The sequence below is a fragment of the Phocoena sinus genome, chromosome 11 (assembly GCF_008692025.1).
Source record: "Phocoena sinus isolate mPhoSin1 chromosome 11, mPhoSin1.pri, whole genome shotgun sequence".
Classification (NCBI taxonomy): Eukaryota; Metazoa; Chordata; class Mammalia; order Artiodactyla; family Phocoenidae; genus Phocoena; species Phocoena sinus.
The window spans coordinates 7,551,466-7,574,419 of NC_045773.1; the positions used below are offsets into that span (position 1 = coordinate 7,551,466).

General features: G+C 49.1%; 1 protein-coding gene across 1 annotated transcript in view; it reads left to right on the top strand.

Annotated features, from left to right (window-relative positions):
* The window catches only part of SRGAP3 (SLIT-ROBO Rho GTPase activating protein 3), a 255,707-nt gene that overhangs the window by 117,967 nt on the left and 114,786 nt on the right, over window positions 1–22,954 (top strand). Inside the window, 2 exon segments of the mRNA XM_032649515.1 lie at window positions 757–949; window positions 21,345–21,507. Coding sequence (XP_032505406.1) covers window positions 757–949; window positions 21,345–21,507 — 356 coding nt within the window.

The window sequence follows — 22,954 nt, forward strand, 5'->3', positions numbered from 1 at the left end:
GGATCTGGCTGTGATTTTTATCTCTAGCCCCTGCTTATGAACTTTTGCCCTGGTTGCAGAGACCTGATTTGCTCTCTCAGGATTTCCTGAAGTCTGGGCTACATACCTGAGATGTTGATGCAATGGAATTCAAGGTGATTCAGAGTAGAACACAGGCATGGCCTTAAATAACCCTGAAACCTAAGAGTGAATAACACTGAAACGCTCAGCCCTCGCTCAGTCCTGACTATACCTGGGGAAAGTCTGTCTTTAACTCCTCTCATGCTCCTGTGTTCCTCTTGTTGATGGAGATTGAGCAGTTTAGGCTTAGGGCGTTTGATAGCAGTAGTCTTTAGAGAGAATTTTACAAAATTTCTGTTTTTGTTGAATAAATTTTCTGTGTATCAGGGTGGCAAGTTGTTCTAGTTTTACACTTGTCATAACGACATAAAACTGTAAGTTCTTTCCAGTAAGAAAAATGAGCAAATTTACTAGATCATACGGAAGAAATAATAATGCTTGGTCGCGTGTGGATATGGCAAAAATCGTGGTGGTGACATGCAATGATTCAACTTTGGAAAACACTGGGTTACACCATGGCAAAAACTGGCATTTGCCAAATCGTCCTGCCAATGCCTGGAGAGGCTCTGGGTGGCAGATGGTAGGGAGGGGGCAGCTGGAATTGCAGTGCCTGGGCCACTGGCATTGGGTCGACTGGGTGGGTCCCTCTGCTCTCCCCACCATCGCCTAACAGCCTGCTCCTGCCTCTGTCCGCAGAGATCCGCACGCAGCTGGTGGAGCAGTTCAAGTGCTTGGAGCAGCAGTCTGAGTCGAGGCTGCAGCTGCTCCAGGACCTCCAGGAGTTTTTCCGCCGGAAAGCCGAGATCGAGCTTGAGTATTCCCGCAGCCTGGAGAAACTGGCTGAACGCTTCTCCTCCAAGATCCGCAGCTCCCGGGAGCACCAGTTCAAGTGAGAAGGGGCCAGGGGTCTGGGGCGGTGGGAGGCAGTGCTGGGGCTGAAGCAGAAATGAGGCAAGGACTCACTGGGGGCAAATGGTGTGCTTCTAGGGCCCGGGGTCTGCAGGTAACTTCCAACTCCAAGCCTCAGTCTTTCTCAGTGTAAAGTGAAGCTAGACATAGTTGCTACCCATAAAGATGCTGAAGGGAATACACAAGGGATCCAAGAGAAGTGCTTGTCACAGAGTTAAGTGCTCAATAAATTGTTCTGTTGTGATTATCCCACCAAGCACCAGGCTCTGTGCTGTCTTCCATTTGGGCCAAGGTGACAGCCTACCTCCTTTCAGGACATCCTGACTCTCCCCAGTTCTCTTTTATCTGGGGGTGAGCCAGCCCATGTCTGCATTCCTTTAGCACAATGGCCTCAGAATTTCTTCCCTGTGAAACAGATGCTCAAAGCATTCCTCTTCCTTCCTCCCCTGGAGGACAGTGCCAGGCTTAGTTGCTGCCTTAGTTGCTTATTTACCTACACACACCCTCCAGTGCCTAATTTCTCATACCCCAAGCGCTGATTTCGAGGAGGGAGGGAGACTTGGTCCTCTTGGGCACGTCCCTGGCTAAGTTCTCCAGCTGCAAGTGCCCCTAGCTCAGAACCCGTGGGGCCAGCCGCCAAGTGTGGGCAGGAGCCACAACCTCACCAGGATGCGTCCTCCTACACCTGTCTCCCCCTCTGCCGTACTCCCTGGAGGTCCCCCTCCCCTGTGGGTCATCTCTCCAGTGAATGGCCCTCAACCCCAGGAGACCAGAGACTTGCTTCATCCTGCCTGCCCCATTCTTCTTTCCCCTGGGTTCGATCTCTTTTATTCTCTCTACGTAGCTTTAAATTGTGGTAAAATACACATAACATAAAGTTTACCATCTTAAATATATATATATATATTTTTGCTGTACGCGGGCCTCTCACTGCTGTGGCCTCTCCCGTTGCGGAGCACAGGCTCCAGACGCGCAGGCTCAGTGGCCATGGCTCACGGGCCCAGCCGCTCCGCGGCATGTAGGAAATTCCCGGACCAGGGCATGAACCCGTGTCCCCTGCATCGGCAGGCAGACTCTCAACCACTGCGCCACCAGGGAAGCCCTTAAATATTTTAAAATGTACAGTTTGGTGGCATTAAGTACATTCACACTGTTGTGCAACCATCACCCCCATCCTTCCCCAGAACCCTTGCTGCATCTTACAAGTGTGAAACTCTGCGCCCTGTAAATAATACCCCATTTCCCTCTCCCCCCGCCCTGGCAACCACCATTCTACTGTCTATCTCTATGAGTCTGACTGCTCTACGGACCTCATATTAGTGGAATCATACAGTATTTGTCCTTTTGTGACTGGCTTACTCCACTTTGCCTAATGTCCGCAAGGTATACCCATGTTGTCACATGTGTCAGGATGTCCTTCCTTTTTAAGGCTGAATGATACTCCATTGTGTGTATAGACCACCCTTTGTTTAGTTGGGTCCACCTTGCTCTCTCTGTCTTTTGCATTCTGCTCCGGCCAGGGAGTGCTGTTCCTTTAAGCTCCCCTCAACGTCTCCCTAAATCGATGCCTCAGCATTTGAACACTCACTTTTGTGCCTTCTTCCCTTGACATTTGGGGAGAAGAAATTGCTTTATTAAAGGGCAAAAATGTATTACACTTTTGCAAATACCATGCATGTTTTTCCACCCAATCTCATCTATTCAAACTTTCATTGCAGGAGGATGCTTCTATTAATAACTTCCTCCCAGGCACTATCTGGGCCCTTTCATACATAATCTCGTTTTTCTGATATATTTTTTGGAGAAAGTGTGTGCTTTTTTAAATGATAAAAGTAAAATACTCATTGCATACAATTTAGAAAATGTAGAAAAGTAGAAGAAAAGCTCACATTTCAGAAGCTCACATTTTGTGCCTTTTCTTGCCTGTCTTTTTTTTTTTTTTTTTTTTTTTTTTTTTTTTGCGGTACGCGGGCCTCTCACTGTTGTGGCCTCTCCCGTTGTGGAGCACAGGCTCCGGACGTGCAGGCTCAGCGGCCATGGCTCACGGGCCCAGACGCTCTGCGGCATGTGGGATCTTCCCGGACCGGGGCACGAACTCGTGTCCCCTGAATCGGCAGGCGGACTCTCAACCACTGCGCCACCAGGGAAGCCCCTTGCCTGTCTTTTGATAATAAAAACAACAGTGATGATTTATTGAGCACATTAACTGAGTACTTACTCTGAGCTGGATGGGTATTACTACCCCATCTTAGAGATGAGGACAGCGAAGCTCTGACTGAGTGCCTTGTACAAACATGTCTGTGGGCCAATTATTGGAAAGTGACAGATTTGAACCTTTGCTCTCGTTCTGCCTCCTTGGCCTGTGATAAGAAAGGGCCTGCGTGTGGTCTGAGAACAGCCATGGACTCTGAACGCTCCCCTAAAACCACAGACACACTGCAGAAACCCACGTCTCTGGCTGCGCTGTCATGGGAGCCATCCAGGCTGTGTGATCCGGCTGGAGCTCAGCTCCTGCCCCTCTCCTTCCTCTTGGTTTGAAATCAGCTCTCTTCCTGTTCTCGGTGTGAACATGGTGGAGAGGAGGGAGGCGGGGCACTGGGGGAGCATGGACGGGCATCCCCTCTTCCCTTGCATTGCCTGTAATGAGCTCAGTCAGCCCCTCATGGCTTCATTAACCGAGGCCACCAGACAGAACAGGAGCCCCAGCTGGCAGTCCGGCCAAGCAGGCCGCTGGACACACTCTGAAAATGTCTAATTAGGGTGTGGCCCTGGCCAGTGCAGCTGCTGCAGGCCCTCTGCATGAGGCTAATGCTTTGGCATTGCCCCCGATGGCTTTTGGAAGCAGGAGTCTCCAGGGGATGCCTGGACTTGTCCTTTGACCCCAGGGCCAACCAGCCTGACCTCTGGCTGCCTCTTCTTTGGAGCTCAGTGCACAGGGTCTGTGCTGTGCTCTGTCCTGGCTGTCCAGAGAAGCCTTGTCCTGCTGTCTTGTAGATCCTTTATTAAGAGAGTCCACCTATCTGCCAGGTACCCTCTCAGGGTATGGGTCTGGTCATTTTATTCCTACTACACTGGGCCCCCTTGGGGCAGAGGTGGGGCCTTTGTGAGTGAGCAGGAGGAAGGGAGGAAGAAAGGGAGGGAGGGGATTTACTTGGTCTATGAAGTTCACTATGGCTGAGAGATTTGGTTCAGAGAGGGAATTAATTTGCCCGAGATCTCACAGCAAATTAGTGGCAAAACTGGGATGGGCACTGCCTTAGTCCACTTGGGCTTCTATAACAAAGTACCACGGACTGGGTGGCTTGTAAACAGACATGTTTTTCCTCACACTTCTGGAGGCTGGAAGCCTGAGATCAGGGTGCCGACGTGGTGAGGTTCTGGTGAATGCCCTCCTGTGGCTTGCGGACACCTGATTCTCCTTGTGTCCTCCCACAGTGAGAGGAACAGAGAGAGGAAGCAAGCTCTAGAGACTCTTACAAGGGCACTAATCCCATACTGAGGGCTCCCTTCCTCTCGCCCTTATCTAATCCTAATTTCCTGCCAAAGGCCCCATGTCCCAACACCATCACATAGGGAGTAGGGTGTCAACATATGACTTCTGGGGCAACACAAAGATTCAGTCCATAACAGGAACTCACATCTCTTGACTCCAAGTCCACTGCTCCTCCTTTTGCTCCATGGGCTCCGTCTCTCTACGGCTCAAGCTGCTCCCTCTCCACCTGGGCAGCTGAAAAATTTACAGCTGCCCAGGAGGTACCCAGGAGGAGTCTGGGCTAGACTAACCCAGACTGAGTTCCATGTGGCACCTGATTCAAAGAAAGGCTCAGCTGGTGGCCCTGACGGTTTACCTGGGGCAGGTTGAACATTCAGAGTAAAACATCATCACATGTGTCTTTTCTACCATCACGTATTTCTATTCTAACACTTTTTTCAAAGCACTCTGACGTCTTTGCTCTCTTACAATCCTGATGATAACCCAGGGATGCAGAGAGGGAGCCAGTGGTTTTATCTCAAGCCAGCTGAGTGCCAGGCAAGCTGAGTGGGATTTTACAAAGGACACATCGTGAGCTGTTGAGTGAGAAAACCCAGGGCTCCTGGCTTCCAGCTCAGGCATCTCTCTCCAAAAAGCCATGTGGGCCATCATATTTGAAATGTGTATATTGAGGACCTTATTTTCTTAGACCGTGCTTCATGATGAAGACACAGTTTAATGAGACACTGCCCCTCCTCTCTCTCTCTCTCTCTCTCTCTCTCTCTCTCTCTCTCTCTCTCTCTCTCTCTCTCTCGCACGTGGCGTGGGGGATGTCCATAAGTGGTGTGCTTGGGGCAGGCACCCAGTCCCCGAGGCCCTGTTCTTTGAACCCTGCCACCTGCTTGTTCTTTAGGCCTCAGCGTTTAGATGTCACTTCCTCTGCAAAGCTTCCTTGAGTCTGTCCAGGTGCCTTCCTGTGTGTGCCCACAATATTCTGCACTTGTTGATTCGCTTATTCAGTAGGTATTTATGGAGCACCTACCACGTGCCTGGCCCTGGCTTACAGTGGCAAACAAGACAGACTTGGTTCCTGCTGTGGTGGAATTTACCACCTAGTGGAGGAGAGAGATGCAAATCAAACATAGAAAACAAATAAACGAATCCAATGATTGCCGGGATGGAACAATTGCTAGGGTCTGGGTTGGAGGGTCTAAGACAGCTTCCCCCACATTCCCTGGCACTTTGGTGAAGACAGCTGTAAGGCTGGGCTCAGCTGGGCTGCCTCCCTCTCCACATGGGGCCAGGGCCTCACTTCAGTCGTGGGAGCTCAGGGCACCTAGGTGGCAGGAGGGCAATCCGCAGTCTTCTTGGACCCCACCTCCAGCCCCTGCCGAGATTCTCTTGATCAGAGTGGTCTCAGTTGTAGCTCAAGGGAGGGAAAATAAAGCCTTCCTCTCACTGGAGGACTGTCAAAGGATTCGCAGCCCTCTTGAATCCTCCGCACTGAGCTAAAACGGCAGCCAGGGAAGGCTTCTGGAGGAAGTGGCATTTAAGCAGAGACCCGAGGGGTGAGAAGGAGCAGCCGTGGGGACAGTGTGAGGGGAAGAGAGGCCAGTGGGGCTGGAACTGGTGGTGAGGAGAGCCGTAGCCATCCTCAGTAGGAGTAGCATGATCTGATTTCCATTTTTGAAAGATCACCCTGGATTGGAGGGGGCAAGAGTGGAGCTGAGCAGACTAGCAGGGTGATGGGAGTATAGTTCTCCAGGCAGGGGTGACGAGGGCCTGGGTGATAGCAGAGCTGACAGAGAGTGGACAGGTGCTGGGAAATCTGTCAGAGGCAGAATTGAGGAAAAGAGAAGAATCTGTTATGGACTTGAGATGAAGGGACTTGAGAAGGGCCTAAGGCAAAAGCTGCCACCCTGTGTTGTAGTCACCTTTTTTCCTTGTCTGTCCCTCTTTTGACGACTGGGCTGCCAGCTCTGAGATGGAAGAGGGAGTGGCTGTTGACTTGGGGTCCCTAGCACCTGGCACCAGGTTTGGCATATGGTTGGTCCTCACTGAATGTTTGTTGAATGAATGAATGAAGGTCAGGTGGTAATTAACGTGGCTCTGGGCTGGGGGTGGTTGGGGGCAGGGAAGGGGACATTTGTGGCTGCAGTAGGAGCTTGGGGAGGCCATCTGGGTGAAGGCAAAGGTACCACCAGTTGTGGTACCTGGCACAGGCACAGCGTTGCTGAGAGGACAGTCCTTCATTGGGGAATCGGGAACGCAGAAGTTGAGCTCTAGTTTAGAGTGTGGTCTTGACCAGCAGCTTCAGCGTCCCCATCCCGGGGGAACTTGTCAGAAGAGCAAAGGCTCTGGCCTCCCCTCAGACCCACTGAATGAGAAACTCTGGGGGGTGGGGGTGGGCAGCAATTTGTATTTTAACAAGCCCTCCAGGGGATTCTGATGGCCATTCACTGCTGAAGAGTTGCCCAGGATGATGACTTTCTAGGTGATAAATTGTTTACAATTCACTTTCAGGTTGTGCTGGCTTTCCAGACCCCTCCTCTCCCCCAGCATAAAATCCATAATCCACTGCCCTTCTGCAGCCGGGCCCGATGCACTGGCCTTGTCCTTTTTGAGGCTGGGAGCCTGTCCTGAGCAGGAATGTGCTGGGGAGGGCGGCACACGGGGACCTTAAGACCTGCCTCTGGGGGTAGAGGGGTGTCCTGCAAACAAATTTGGTAGGTCTAGGCAGCCAGAGGTTTCCTGGAACTAAGATTTCTTCTTCCTCCAAAGAAGTGTTTTCTGAAACTCCAACACCTTGAGCTGTCCAGCTGTGGAGGCTGGTGGTGGGGCGGGCGGGAGGAGGCAAAGAGAGTGAGAATGAGTGGAGGTGGGAAAGACTGCCACTCTGTGCCTCCCCTTAGAGATTCCCCATGAAAGGCTCTGAGAGGTTTTACAATAAATAAGCCTGTTGACTTATTTCTGAAGGCTGTTTGACCACAGGATTCTCCCTCTCTCAGGATGTTTATTAATTTTTTACCAAACAAGCGCTCCTTGGGACCCAGTTTAAAAAGCTCTGTTGAGACAAACTCTGGATTCCCCTCTGGAATGTTCATGCTACATGCAAATCGTGTGGGAGGTGACACAGCCCCCTTCTTAGAATTCTGACTCCCTCCGTTTTTGATACCCCTGACCTTCTGGGGATATACCTGCTAAAAATGCTCTCTCCAGAAGTTTAAGTGTTGGTTGCTGCTATTTGGACAGCTGTGAAAAAAAAACAACAGGGAATTCTATTCAAATATGTTTAAACTGTGGAAAGTCAGAGTGTGGAAAGAGCTGGGAGGTGCTTGGCCAGTCAGTGAATAATGCTTAATATTCTCTGCACAGGAGGTTTGGAGCATCTCTTAGCTTCACGGAGCAGTTGAGAGGGAGGATTCAGTGAGCAGCTAAGTTGATTGCCAAGAAAATGCTTCTTTGGGGGGATAAAACATCACAGACTTTTTGTTTCCACAGATGTAGCATTTCCCTAAAAAGATGCTATAATTTAGACTTAGCCTTCCAGGTGAATCCTAAGGATAGAAGCACTTTTCTAGTGAGTAAAATGTGCAAAGGATTCATAATGAAAAGATTTGCTCAGACCGAGGTGGGGATAATGGGGGAGGTCCTCCAGGTGGCGAATCGCATCTCCATTCATAGCTGCTGCTGTTACTATGGCTACCATCGCACCAGTGATGGCTTTCCAGTAATGCTGTCCAGAGCTGGTATTCTCCTAGGACAGGTTGCCAGCCGACTCTTTCCTGGTGGCTCTGTGTCTGTGCTGCGCAGGTTGTTTAATCTTTCAAATTCCCCCCACATCCATATTACCATATGCCCGGTGCCCTATAGATGTTTGACATGGATCGTGTCATTTAACCTTCATGGTAAACGTTGTGACCTTTGAGGCAGGTACTATCTCTGTCTTTCTAGTTGAAAACATTGAGGTTTTGTGAAATTAAGTAATTTGTCCAGAGGGACACAGCTAGAACAGGTAAGTGGCAGAACTAGGATTTTTTTTTAATATTTTAATTTTATTGGAGTATAGTTGATTTACAACGTTGTGTTAATTTCAGGTGTACAGCAAAGTGATTCAGTTATACATATACATATATTCATTCTTTTTTAGATTATTTTCTCATGTAGGTTGTCACAGAATGTTGGGTAGAGTTCCCTGTGCTATACAGTAGGTCCTTGTTGGTTCTCTATCTTATATATAGTAGTGTGTGTACATTCATCCCAAGCTCCTGATGCAACTAACCCTCCCCCCCGACGTTTCCCCTTTGGTAACCATAAGTTTGTTTTCAATGTCTGTAAGTCTGCTTCTGTTTTGTAAAAGAGTTCATTTGCATCTTTTTAAAAAAAAATTAGATTCCACATATGGGTGATATCATATGATGTTCGTCTTTCTCTGTCTGACTTACTTCACTTACTATGATAATCTAGGATTCTAATCTTGGTTTAACTGGCTCCGAAGTGCAAAATTTCTTCTAGCTGCATGCCTCTCGGTGTGTCCCCTCACCTCTCTGGGCTGGTTTCATGTTCCCGGAGAGTCAGCCATCAGTCCAGACCACATCCTCCTCGTGTGGGCGTTAGAGGGCTCCTTCTCCTCCTGGTCAGCTCATGCTCGTCTCCCCAGGGCCAGCTCAGGGCTCACCTCTGCGAAGTCCCTGCTGCAGGTCCCAGGTTTGCAGTCACTGCTCCTCCCCTGGCCTGCCATGGTGATCTGTATGTCACTCTCCTGGGGCTCGCGTCAGATTATCAAGGAATGATCCAGTTCATACGTCTCGTTCTCCCACCTCAGTCTGCCAGCTGCTTGATGGCAAGGGACCATTTCTAGTCCCTCTCTCTCTCTGACATACAATAGAAGCTCTATCAAAGTTTTTTGAATGAATAACTGAAAAGACCAAGATACTACTGAATACTTTCTTCAAATACTTGAAGGAAATAGACTTGTGGGGATGCTGAAGGAGAGAAGTGAGGTCCAAGGATAGCATTTTCAGAAAAGCAGACTTTAACTTAACCTTGAGAACGTTTCAGTAGCCAGAGCTGTCCAGCAAGAAAAGGGCTGCCTTGGGAGGTGTGAGGGCCCAATCCATGGAGGTATGTACACAACACAGTTGGGTGTTTTAGGGGCACATTTCTGTAGTGTGAAGGCTTGTCAGACCCGATCAGTGTTCCTCAGAATGAGGGAGGGATCATCGACAGCACGTGTGCCATAAATAGTGACTGATCTTTTCAGTTCTCTTTCAGTCTTTGTGGTTATAGTTTGGTTCTAGTGTGTTGCTAACACCTCTCTAACCCTCCATTTAACAAACAGACAGCAGATCTTGGGTGTTAGCATCTGCCTAGGATTCAGTGATACTGTTTGGAACTTACTTTTTTCCAGTAACCTTCTATTTAGGGCAAGTAAAGCTGGTTTTTAAATTTTTATCTTAACTAAGACTAGGGAGAGTCCTTTTTGTAAATAAATCCATTTAAGTAAAAAGAGACACTCAACAGGGAGGTATGAAGTATGGTGGTATGCAGGATGGCAGAAATCCTGAAGCCAACATGAGATACCCCAAGGGCCCCTGCCAGCTCCTCCTGGAAAGTGAACATCTTTCATCTCCACCCTTTTCATCCCCCACCTTTGTTTTCACTGCTGGGAGGGATTTTAAGGCAGGAGGGTCAGCCCCTTGAGTGGTCTTTGCAATGGCTACAGCCCCTTATCCTCCTTCCAGTTTTTCCTTCTGGGGCCTCTCCAGATCCTACACCCAGTTTCCTGGAATCCTCAGAGACTGTAATCAGCAACTTCCAAAGTATTAATATTAACCAGGACGTGATTTTTTTATATTTGGATATGCTTGATACACATAGATACGTGTATATCATTTAAATTTTATTCTAAAAATGAAAATAGAAGTTGTAATAAAGATAAAATAGATGTTGTTGTAATTAACAAGCAGTGATATGCAGGGGTTTAGTTTTGACTCAATCCCATTAGGCAAAGAGGACAATAATGATCTTCCAAGATTATACAGCACCTTACACTTTGCAGAGTGCCTTCCCAGCCTTTAGCTGCTTAAATCCTCCTAAGAGTCCTGGTGGGGCTGAGGGAGTCAGGGAAGGTGTCATCTTCCCCATCTGACAAGCAGAGGACCTGAAGGCCAGCCAGGGTGGGCCTGGCTTAGGATCCCCGCTGGTTGGTGAAAGAACTGACCGGAGGAACTGTGGGTCAGCGCCCTTCCTCTGCCGGGTGCATCATGTACCACGTGATGCACCCATTTTGCAGGTGGATAAACCAAGGCAAAAGTTCTCACAGGGAAAGAGAAGATGAGGTTGGCCAGACGTTGCCTAATGAGGCAGGAATTTTTGTTCCAGTACCAAGAATACATTCAGCGAGTCAAAAGGGAGCTCAGGAGTGCTGCTGGACCAGACCCAGTGTGCCATCACTTTGAGGTGTGAGGACTGATCCTCAGGGTGGAGGGGGCGTCTCCGGACCATTGGCACTAGGCCTTGAAGTACACATAAGGGTTTACTGGGGGAGAAGGTAGTAATGGGAGGAGGAAAACCAACATTTATAGCAAACCTGCCATGGGCTGTATGGTTACATACATCAGTCAATGGATTTTCCCAATAGCCAAGTGAGGTGCTGGTGGCAATAATAGTGATGCCAGTAATAATGATTATTACTATTATCAGGCACTGGGTTTGATGCTGAGAGTGTCTTATGAATTACCTCATTTAATCCTTAAAACACCACTGTGAGGTAGGCGTTATCAACCCCGTTTTACAGATAAAGAAAGAAAAGGTTTGACTAGCTTCCCAGTTCACCCAGCTGGTGAGGAGCAGAACTGGTATTTGAACCCCAGCCTGTGACTCCATAGCACCCAGCATGCGTAAGCAGAACCTGCTTCGGGCAGGTGACCCAGTGGATGTAGTTCTTCCCTTATGGAATGACTGTCTCAGGGTTGGTGTCAGCCAACAGCAGCTTCTAAGTCAGCAGATCTCAGCTTCATGAAGGGGCTGCCCTGCCCTGAAGCCTCACATCCACTGTTTGCCACCAGGTGACTCCCAGGCAAAGCCCCAAATTCTTCCCCCTCACCTGGACAGCTGCTCTGCCTCCCACCTGGCCTTCCTGCCCAGCGATCACATCACTGGACCATTCAAAACCTTCATTCAGCCTTGACCTTCGAAGTCCTTCGTGGTCTGGCTCCTCCCTTCCTGCCACCTTTTCACCATGCCCTGCATCACTGCTGCCCGAGCCCAAAAGAACTTTTTTCAGCCCCGGAACATCCATGTCTTGGCTGACCTCACAGCTTCACACTCAGCCTTCCATCTGCCTGCAGGATATGTCTGTCTTTGTGTTTCCCATCCAGCAAACTCTTAGGTGTGCTTCAAGCCCACTGCAAATGTTTCTGTGATAACCCATCCACCCTGAGGCAGAATGAGCCGCTCCCTCCCCCACTCCTCTGAGATCCCCTTCCTCACACAGCATAATATAGGCAACGTCTGTTACTCTCCCCTGCTCAGCTTTCCTCCCTTCTTCTTTTGACAACAAGACCTAGATTTTCCTCTGGGGAATCATCCCTGAACAATGGTGAGCCTGTGACCAGCATTGTATCCTCTTGGCCACAGAGCTTTAATCTAGCGACCTGCAATCCAGGATTTTTGGTGGAACAGGTCGGGAAAAGCTCTCTTTTTACTGGGATTACTAGCAGTCAGGGTACTTTTGGTTTGAAGAGGGCCTGCCTGATAGTGAAGCCAGTACAGAGAGAGGAAAGCAGAGCCAAATGATAGAGACCAGGTCCCGCTGACATCCTTTGAGCCCCTGGATGCAGCCATGCCCGAGGGCAACAACCTCCTATTCCTTTACATTTTTTTGATTAAAATTTTTGATCCTGAAAATTTTTCTTCCTCCCATTACTACCATTTTTGTTTAAGCCAATCTGAAGCAAGTTTTTCCTTCACTTCAACTAAAGGTGTTCTGACCAATGGCCATAAGAATTCTTGGTTTGCCTTAAGTTCAACTGCTAGATTGTGAGCCTTCTCAAGGTTCATCCAGTCATCTTTTTAATCCCCTGGGACTGGACAGTGCCTATTGGCACATGGCAGATACTCAAAGGATATTAGAAGAGTGAGTGAATGAGTGAATGAATTAGAGTCTGCCAAGGGCTCTGGAGGGATACAGGGAAATATGAGAGGTGGTTCCTGCCTTCAAGGGGCTTATAGAATAAGTGATGACACAAGCCCACATGTGTGGAGGGCAACTGACGAGTGAGTTAAGTGAGAAGATAAAAAATGTCATCTGGAAGTAACTATACAAGAAGATTGAAATGAGTGGTTCAGACAGAACATTCTGTGGATCTCAGGTGATCCCTGGAGGAAAGGCCTTTGAAGTAGATTTTGCTGCGTGGAGTGAAGAGGGGAAGGCATTCTGAGCAAGTGAATGCACAGATGTGAGGTGGAGATGCATGTGACCCAGGAAGAGTCCTTCCCAGGTTTCAGCAGCCTCACTTTCTTGTCTTTGAAGCTAGATACATAAAAGGGTAGAAAATAGCCATTCACTGTTTCCATTTTTGTGCGTCTTGTTAGGCTTTTCAAATAAATAAGTGGGGGAATTGGGAAAAAAATCCTTTGTCAGATCACATGTATACATTTGGTTTTGAAATATATGGTTGCTCTTGTCACAGAGGTCTGAAAGGCCCTCACTGGCCACTCTGTCACTCACCCATCCATTTGATGGATGAGGCAGTAAAGCCTCAGAGAGGTCGAGCCGCAAGCCCAAGAACACACAGCCAATTAGCAGCAGAGCCATGCTCCCCAACTCCCAGTACAATAGACTCAGAAGCCTTGGGGGGCAAAAAGTAGGTAAATGAAGAAACCCATTCCTGGCGCAGAGTTTCACCCACTGCCTGGAGCAGAAAGGGGGATGAGGGAGAGGGCTGGGCAGGCAGCAGATTGGGCCTTAAATGGGCTTTAAAAGCTGGCGGAGGAGGTTAGACTTTATCCTCTGTGTCGTAGGTCCATTTGCTCCTCTGATGGACCACAGGAAAGATGCCCAAGTGACCATGTAAACTCTCCTCAGACTCCTGATCCACTTGGGGTAGTAGCCTATTAGGGGTTGAATTTTGTCCTCCAAAAATTCACATGTTGAAATCCTAAACCCCCAGTACCTCAGAGTGTGACCTTGTTTGGAAATAGGGTCTTTACAGAGGTAATCAACTAAAGATGAGGTCAGTAGAGTGGGCCCTAATCCAACATGACTGGTGTCCCTATAATATAAAAAAAGGGGAATTTGGACATAGACACACATCCAGGGAAAACATCACGTGAACATGAAGGCAGAGATTGCGGTGATGTGTCTACGTGCCACGGATCACCAAAGATGGCTGGAATACCAAAGATGGCCAGCATACCGCCAGAAGCTGAGGGGGGGACACGGAACAGAGTCTCTCTCACAGCCCTTAGAAGGAACCAACCCTGCTGACACCATGATCTCAGACTTCCAGCCTCCAAAACTGAGAGGCAATGCATTTCTGCTATTGAAGTGACCCATCTGTGGTGCGCTGTTACTGAAGACTGGTGTCCAGCAGCGCACAGCCCAGATGCTCATCCTGTCCCTCAAGGCCCTGGTCTATGCTGCCTCTGTGGCCTTGTCTCCACCCCTTGGACATCCGCTCTGCCCTTGGGAAGGCGCCCATGCATGCAGAGCCTTCACGTCGACTGCTGGGGATGCTCTCCCTTATCCCTAGGCCACTGTACAACCTACGCATTTTTCTGGTCCCACCTCATCCTTATGGGCACTTTTCACCTATCAGCCGACTGTGTGCCCAGACCTGCCCCACACCAGAGAAACAGTGGTGAAGAGGACAGATGTAAGCCGGAAAGGGGTCAAAGACAGAAACAAAAAGTAAATGAACAGGATAGATGTCAGGCATGGTAGTGCTGTAATAACGATAAAATGGGGTGGTGTACTAGAGATCCAGGAGCCGCTGGGGGGCAGGGAAGGCCTCAACCAGGAGAAACATCTCAGCTAACGTCTCAGTGACAAGAAGGACCACCTCCACCTTCCCTGGGTGAGGTAAACCCCCACCCCCACCCCCCTCCGTTATAGACTCAGGAGGCACCATGCATTTCTCTCTCACAGCTCTTATCACCGACGCCATTTCCTATCTACTTATGTGCTTATTTGATTGTCACCTGAGGCCCCTACTGGACCATAAGCTCCATGAATCAGGGAGCATGACTCACTTTGCTTAGCACTGTCTGGCACAAAACATGGCACCCAGTTAATATTTTCAGAATTAATGATTCATGCTCCCAGCAAGGACAAGGAATTCCAAATCCTGATTGGGGCAACTTAGGTAGAAAGAGGTTAACCATACTTTTTGGGCCCCGGAACTAATTGAGGGATGCTTTTCTGAGCTTTGCTGGCAGCTGCCCAAGCAAGCGTAGTGCAAGACCCTGGAATGTCTTGGAAGCGAGCGGGAAGCCAGAGGCAGGGACTCGGCGTCTTGGGGACAGGGTCAGCTGCAGGAGCTCCCCTCCCTCCCGGAGGGACCAGCATCCCCCGGCAGTGGATTTGCCTTCATCTGCATTTGGATGGGGCTCAACAGGCCTGGAAATGGGTTCTGTTTGCTAAGTGGAATTTTCCGGTGCCCAGCCAGAAGAAGAAGAAGGGAGAAGCTGGCTCACTGCTGATTTCATTTTCCCAACTCACCAGCTTGGCGAGGCCTCGCTCCTCTAGCTGCAGTCGCTTGGATCCTCGTACCCAGCTCCCCTAACCAAAGAAAGAAAGCTGTGACTCACCAGAAATTTTCATTGCTGTTTTTTGGCTGTAAAAAGTAAAATACATACACATCTATGTGAAAGTTCTCAATTATACTTTAGCTCAGCAGCTTCCACCTGCTGTGTGGACACAGGGATGCAAGACTGGAAAAGGAGAGAAGCCCTCAAGATGTGCCTTAGAGGACAGAACGCCTGCCCAGGTTCATTTTGGCATCTTCCAGAAGTGTGGCTGCAGCAGGCAAAATGGCTGCTAGCATGGAGAGCTGGGTCTCAGGTCAAAGGGGTCCTGTTTTCAAAAGGGACAAGTAACCTCCTGAAAAGAGAAGGCCGGTGTCCAGCTCTGCCATACGTGGCCTGGATGCTTCTTCCTGCGGTCCCTGTACAATCCAGATGGCCCGTGGGATGGTGATCAGTGTGCTGGCCGGAGCCTTCGGGACCCCGCACCTGCCCCTCCTCTGCCTTGCTCCCCGGGCTTTAGCCACACTGGCCTTCATTCGGTGCCTTAAATGCACCGAGCTCCCTGCCCCGCAGTGAGCCTTTGCCCATTCTGTTCCCTCTGCCTGGAATCGTCACCCTCAAGCCCACTCTCCTGGCCCCTTTACCTGCCTCCCCCATCTCTTCCTTTAGAGCCTAGCTGAAAGGCCCCTTCCTTAGGGACACTTCAGAGACCCCCGGAGTCCGGCCAGGTCCCCTCAATAGGAGTCCTCATGCACCATGCTCTCCTTTCTGTGGCTGTGACTCCATCCACACATGCTGAACTCTCTGAGGGTTATGTGTCTCCCCCACTGGACTGTAATCTCCGTGGAGGCAGGAGCTGTGTCTGTTGCGCTCCATGTCATGTCCCTGGGGACTGGTCCATGTGAAATATGCAATAAGAATGTATCCAGTGGGGGAACTGCTGAATGACCCTGGAGCTTTTTTCTGGTGTTTAACAACAAGGTTGACAATATGGTCTAAGTAGCCAGGCCACAGGGGTTAAGAGACCTGCATATAGTCACACAGGCAGTATGGACTCAGGGGTACCCCTCCCCCCCAAGTCCAGGTGTCTTTCTGTTTCATCGTGTCTTTCTGTCTCACCATGCTGGGCCCCATCTGTGGCCTTCCCTCTTCTTTCTGACATGGTGAGAGCCAGGTACCATTGTGGCCAAGGCCACAGATGGCAGCTCTCCACAGAGCGGTCAACTCTACCCTGACCCTGGCTGTGGACAGCCCTGTTCACCCCGGTCTTTTAGTCTCCAAATGAGCTGCCCCACACGAGGGGAGCCAGGGCTGGGAGAAGATGGGGAGAGCAGAAGCAGCCTCCCGTGCTGGAGTGGACCCAGAGGATGGACCTGCTGGTTGCACGGCAGGCCTGGGACAGTGTCTGCAGAGGATGCGCTGGCACATCATCCCCATTGTAGGCCTCTTCCAGCTCACCAGGGCAGGAGGAGCGCAGCCCTGCCCCATCCCTCCAGCTGCAGCCTCGACAGGCCTCCTGAGAATTTGCCTTTTCTGCCACGTGGTGGTCATGTGCATTTGTAAAGAGTTCCAGGTCATTCCACGGTTTCAAATATCATCCAAGTGCTTGTTGCCGGCGTCCACATTTATCTCTCTAGCCCAGATATCGCCTTCTGAGTGTTCCACAAGCCCTTTAGGCTCGCCGTCTTCAAATAAAACTCATCGCCTTCCCTCCCTACCCTGCCCCTGTAAATGTTCCTCATCTCCGTAAATGCTACCCCTGCTCTCAGGCACCCAGCCTGAAAGACTTGGAGTCATTCTGAGCATCTTCTTTTCCCTCCCAACCAGTCAATCTCAGGGTCCAGTCAGTTTACCACCTAAATGTTTCTTGAATCCCTCAACTTCCCTCTTGGCCCCCTCAAGCCCATCCTCCACTCAGTAGCCAGAGTGAGAGTTTGAAAGTGGAATTTTACCCTTTCACTCCCCTGTTCTAAACCTCTCAGTGGCTCCCCGCCAACCTCAGGATGAAGCTCAAACTCTCTACTGGGACTTAAGGCCCTTAACTATGTGGCCTCTTCCTAATTCTCCAACTTTGTTTTTCACTCTCCCCCCATCACTCCAGGACATGATGCTTGAGCCCCCTTGACTATGTTTGACTCACCAACCTGCTCTCTCTAGGCCTTTGTTCATCATATTTCTCCACCTAGAAAGCTCTCCCCTGTCAAACTCCATTCCAGCCTTTAGTTCTCAGTCTAGAAAGTGCTTCCTCCAGGAAGCCATCCATGCTCACCCCTCCACCAGATCTGGGCGAGGGGGCCTCCTCTGCCCCGTAGTCTCCTTCCCATCACTACATTTATGAGGCTGTATCATCATCTTCTGCTTCCTCGTGTGTCTCCCTTACCCGAATGTAGCCTTGTGGAGCAGGGTCTTGCCTGCTGTGGTTACTGCTGCATCCCCAGCCCCTCGCCTGCTTGGCACGTACACACGGAGACAGACAATGAATGAATGAAAGCCTGAATGAACCAAGGCCTCATCTCCTCAGCAGCCACTCACTTTAGCTTGACAAGTCCTTGGTTGCTTTCGGGTAACTCTCCCCTCCTTGCCTCTGCTCCTTCTGCCGCCCCTGTAATCCTGTCTGCGTCTGTGTTGCCTCCTGCCCACAGCTGCTGATAAGGAAAGCGCCTCCTTTCCACTCTTTCTCTTACCCAGTCTCTCCCTGGCCAGGTGACCTAATTAATGGTCCCCAAGCTGTCCCAGCACTTTTGCACCCTTTCAAGACCTTTTTCCTTTCCCCTGAAACTTACCTTCTGGCTGTGACTTCCATAAATTTTGCACATTTAATTCCCTGATGCTGTTCAATTCTTGCATCCCAGGCTGAGCTCAGCCCCTGAAGTAATTTAGGTAACAGCTCAATTATCTCATCTCTCCTTTCATCTTTGCATTTCCATCGCCACCTAGGAAGCTGTGGAAATGGGATGTAAACTATTTTCTGCCCAAACCCACTTCTCCCCTTGCAGTTCTTATCTTGGTTCATGTCATCAGCATCCAACCAGTCGCCTGAGATCCAAATCTCAGAATCACCATCCACTTCCCCCTCCCCCACCCCCTCTCTATTTCCAGGAAGTCTCTAAGATTCTCTGCTCTCTTGGTGAGGAGTCTCTTAAATTCACCCTTCTCTGGCCACCACCCAGGCCCTCATCATCTCTCTTTTCCTGGACTAGGGTCACCTCCTGACTGGTCCTCCTGCCTCCAGCCCCACACCTCTGCCCACACCCATCCAGCCCTCTACTCATCCACCTGTTCATCCATCCACCCGTCTATCCACCCAACAAGCCACCCACCCACCAACCCATCCACCCACCCACTCATCTGTCCATCATCCTCCAGTCTGCCCGCAATGATCTTTCTAAGACACGCATTGGTTAGATCATACCTCTGCTTAAATAACTTCCATGACTCTCCACTGCCTACAGCAGGCATTCTTAACCCTGGATGCACATTAGAATCTTATAGAGAATGTTTTAAAAATACCAACGTTCTACCCCCAGAGATTCTGACTTAATTGGTCTTGGGTGGGGCCTGGGTCTTGGTGTTTTTTAAAAGCTTCCCAGGTGATTTTAGTGTGCAACCTGGGTTGAGAACCATATGGCCTAGATGATAAAATCCCAACTCATTAGGCTGGTGTTCAATTCCCCACAATCAAACCTTTCACCTGTCTCCCCATCCTTATGTCCTCCCCTAACACGCTGACAATTCTAGCTCTGCTGAGCTGCTTCTCTATCTTTGTATCCACAGGTCCCTCTGCTTACAATTCCATCTCTCTGCCCCTCTATTTGGAAAACTCGTACCTATTCTTCAAGACCCAGCACAAATGTGACCTTTTCTGTTGGGTTTCTCTTCTACAGCACCTACTACATGTCAGGCACATTGCTGGGCACTGGATATGGTGACTAAGACAGAAACAGTTCCTGCTCTCACAGAACTTCGAGTAGGGTGATGGGTGGGGAGTGGAAACTCCTTAAAGCAGGAATTCTCAAACTTGAGAGTGCATCGCAATCCTCTGGAGGGCTGGTCAAAACACAGGTGCTGGTCCCACCTCCAGGATTTCTTATTAAGTGGTCTGGAGTGGCCCCGACAATTTACATTTCCAACAAATTTCAAAGTGAAGCTGATGCATCTGGGCTGGGGACCACCTCTGAGAACCGCTGCCCTAGAGCGAGGTCCTCCGAGGCACACTCTCCAGGGAGTATCATTTAAGCCAAGACTCAGAGGAAGAGAGAAGAGCAGGGGCTCACACATTCCAGATGGCACAGCGCGCGTGAAGACCCCAGGCGGGAAGAAGCTGGCAGGAAAGCAAAGGGGCCTGTGTGACGGGGACGTGGAGTGGGCTCCGCGTTTTCTCCAGCTTCTCGCGCAGAACGGGTGCTCTGCATGTTTCTATCCCAGCGCTTCAGCACCTTCCACTGTAATCCTTCTGCCTCAGCCACCTCATTAGGAGCCCCTCCGAGGCAGGTCTGTGTCCACGCTCACCCAGAGCCCACCTGAGACCTGACACGGAATAAATGCTGAGGGATTTGGGCTGGGCTGTTGGATTTCAGTGTTCTGGCCTTTTCTCTAGGCTATAAACAAAGGAGAAACTGCTTCGTTTCTCTTACAGCATAATGTCTCCTCCATTTTCCTTAGAGGTCTCTAACATATCCATCCACTCTCTCAACCAAATTCCTTTCTCCCAAATTCCGACTACCTGGGCAGATTTTTAAGCCCGTTTGGTGACAGAAGGAAAAGTCAACTGGCCTCTCCTCACCTATCCTTCCCAAGCCCAGGGTTTGGGTGCAGTGAGGGGTGTACGTGCTGTGGCTGCCCAGAGGCCCTCAGGGCTACGCTTCCACTTGACTTTGGGAGGATGATGTGGTCAAAGCGGAAGTCAGCAGAATTCCCTTCCTCAGAAACACTGATCGTGGAAGGCCGCATTTCCTCAGAGAACCATGGCCAGCCCCCCGGGGGAGCCAGGCAGGCCTGGGGGACTGGACCTTGAGCCAGTCACCCTAGGTGGTGGATGGCCCTCTGCCCCAATATCACCTTCCTGCCTTGGAAAGTGGAGGAAGGGTCTTAGGTCAAGTACACATGCCAGATGCCCCATGTGACAACGTGGGATTATTGGTTTGATTTTGGTTTCTGATTGTCCTTTACTGTCTTCCTGGACACTATATACACTCTATTGAGACTAACAGAGGGGTCTTTGGTACAGCACAGAGAAGAGAGATATCCCCCATTTCTTTTTTGGAAATATCCCATTTCCCAAGTTTCGGGAAACACTGGTGCATAGATCTGTGGTTCTCAGACTTGTGTGGGAATCAGCAGCTTGGAGGGCTTGTTAAAACCCAGATCACCGGGTCACCTCCAGAGGTTCTGATTCAGCAGGGCTGGAGTGAGGCTCAAGAGCCTGCATTTCTTATAGACCCCAGGCGATGCTGCTGCTGGTCTGGGGACCCCAACACTTTGAGAACCCCTCTTTTAGCATAATGCCCAGCTAGAGGACACTAAGAATGTGTCAGTCATTGAAGGACAAAGATTTGTCTTGTGTGTACTTCACTCAAAAGCAGATTTCCTTAGGCTCTCTTCCCAAGTATAGAACCTGAAATCCTCCAGGCCCTCAGCTCCATTGAGGGGCAAAGGAATGTGTTTCCAAGCGGCCAAGAGACCAGGACTGACCCTGGAGGAGGACAAAAAGGTTAAGAGCCTGAGGGACCCCCAGGGGTTGGGGGAGGCAAGGAGGGGAAGGAAAGGGTCCACTTTTTGTTCTTTCCCCTGGATATTTCTAGAACTCATACAAGAATTTCAAGCACAACTGGTTTAGTATTTCTTAACTCCACGGAAGACAGCTTCCTCTCAGAAGGGAGAGATACATGTAGCAAGTGCTACATCCAGTGGGAGAGTAGGACGGGATAGGACTTCTAGTCAAAGACCTGGGTTTTGGCCCCAGCACTGCTCTGTGACCTTGGGAGGATTGCTTCCTCATGGTCTCTGTTACCCCAGCTGTTAAATATGTTATGATAAAACGAGTTTGAAAGGGCCCCATGAGGGTCAAAAGAGCCGCGGTGGGTGACAACGTAGAACACTGTGTGGCTGGCAGTTTCAGTGGAGCCAACTTGAGCTGTCTTGGTTTCCACAGGAAGGACCAATATCTCCTCTCGCCTGTTAACTGTTGGTATCTAGTCCTGCATCAGACCAGGCGGGAGAGCCGAGACCATGCCACCCTCAATGACATCTTCATGAACAATGTCATCGTTCGCCTCTCCCAAATCAGCGAGGATGTCATCAGACTCTTCAAAAAGGTGGGTATTTGGGCCACCCGAGTTTCTGCCCCAGGCTGGCCTTGGCAAGACAGCCAGCCACGGTGGGGTGTGGTCTGGGGACCTGGGACCAGGGGTCAGGCATGTTGAAGGGTGCGGGGTGCTGAGGCCTGGACTTGGCACCGCAGACCCTGAGTTTGAGTCCTGGATGTGGCTGGGGGGCTCAGCCACTTCAGCAACCACCATCACCACAAAAATAAAAACCTTTGCATGGTTAGGTAAGTAGTACACTCATTGTAGGAGATTTGGAAACACAGAGATGAGCTCACACTTGTGTAAAAAATAAAATTCAAAAACAAACACTTAGAAATTAACGTCACCTGAAATGCTATCACTCAGCCATAATCACTTTGGTTGTCATAGGAACTTCTTTATATGTACATATGTAAATACATTTTCTATGAGTGCTGATTTTATACACTTTCTAGAATATGTATGTACTTTTCCCAGATGAGATCAGACTGCATATACGATTTTACTCTCTGCTTATGTCACCTAACAAATTATATAACACTGGATTACAAAATTTTCCCATATCAATAAATATAATTCCACAACATTTTGAAACATTGCATAGTATTTCATCATACAGATGTACCCTAGTTTATTTAACCAATCCCTTATTGTTGAACACTTCAGTGATTTCCATATTATTATAAATACTGCTGCTGTGAGCTTCTTTTATATACACCTTTGTCACATTCACTGCTATTTTTTAAATTGAAGTATAGTTTATTTACAATATTCTATTAGTTGTAGGTATATAGCATAGTGATTCAGTATTTTTGTAGATTGTACTCCATTAAAAGTATAAGATAATGGCTATATTTCCCTGTGCTACACAATATATCCTTGTTGCTTATTTATTTCATTTATTGTAGTTTGTGTCTCTTAATCCCATACCACTAATTTGCCCCTTTCCCTTTTGGTAACCAGTAGTTTGTTTTCTATATCTGTGTGTCTGTTTCTGTTTTGCATATACATTCATTTGTATTGTTTTTTAGATTCCACATATAAGTGATATATAGTCTTTGTCTGACTTACTTCACTAAGCATAATATTCTCTAGGTCCATCCACATTGCTGCAAATAGCAGACTTTCATTCTTTTTTTATGGCTGAATAATATTCCACTGTATCTGTATATTTAGATATACCACATGTACTTGATCCATTCATCTGTTGATGGGCCACTGCTACTTTCTTTTTTTCTTTAACATCTTTATTGGAGTATAATTGCTTTACAGTGGTGTGTTAGTTTCTTCTGTATAACAAAGTGAATCAGCTATACATATACATATATCCCCATATCTCCCCATATCTCCTTCCTCTTGCGTCTCCCTCCCATGCTCCCTATCCCACCCCTCTAGGTGGACACAAAGCACCGAGCTGATCTCCCTGCACAATGCAGCTGCTTCCCACTAGCTATCT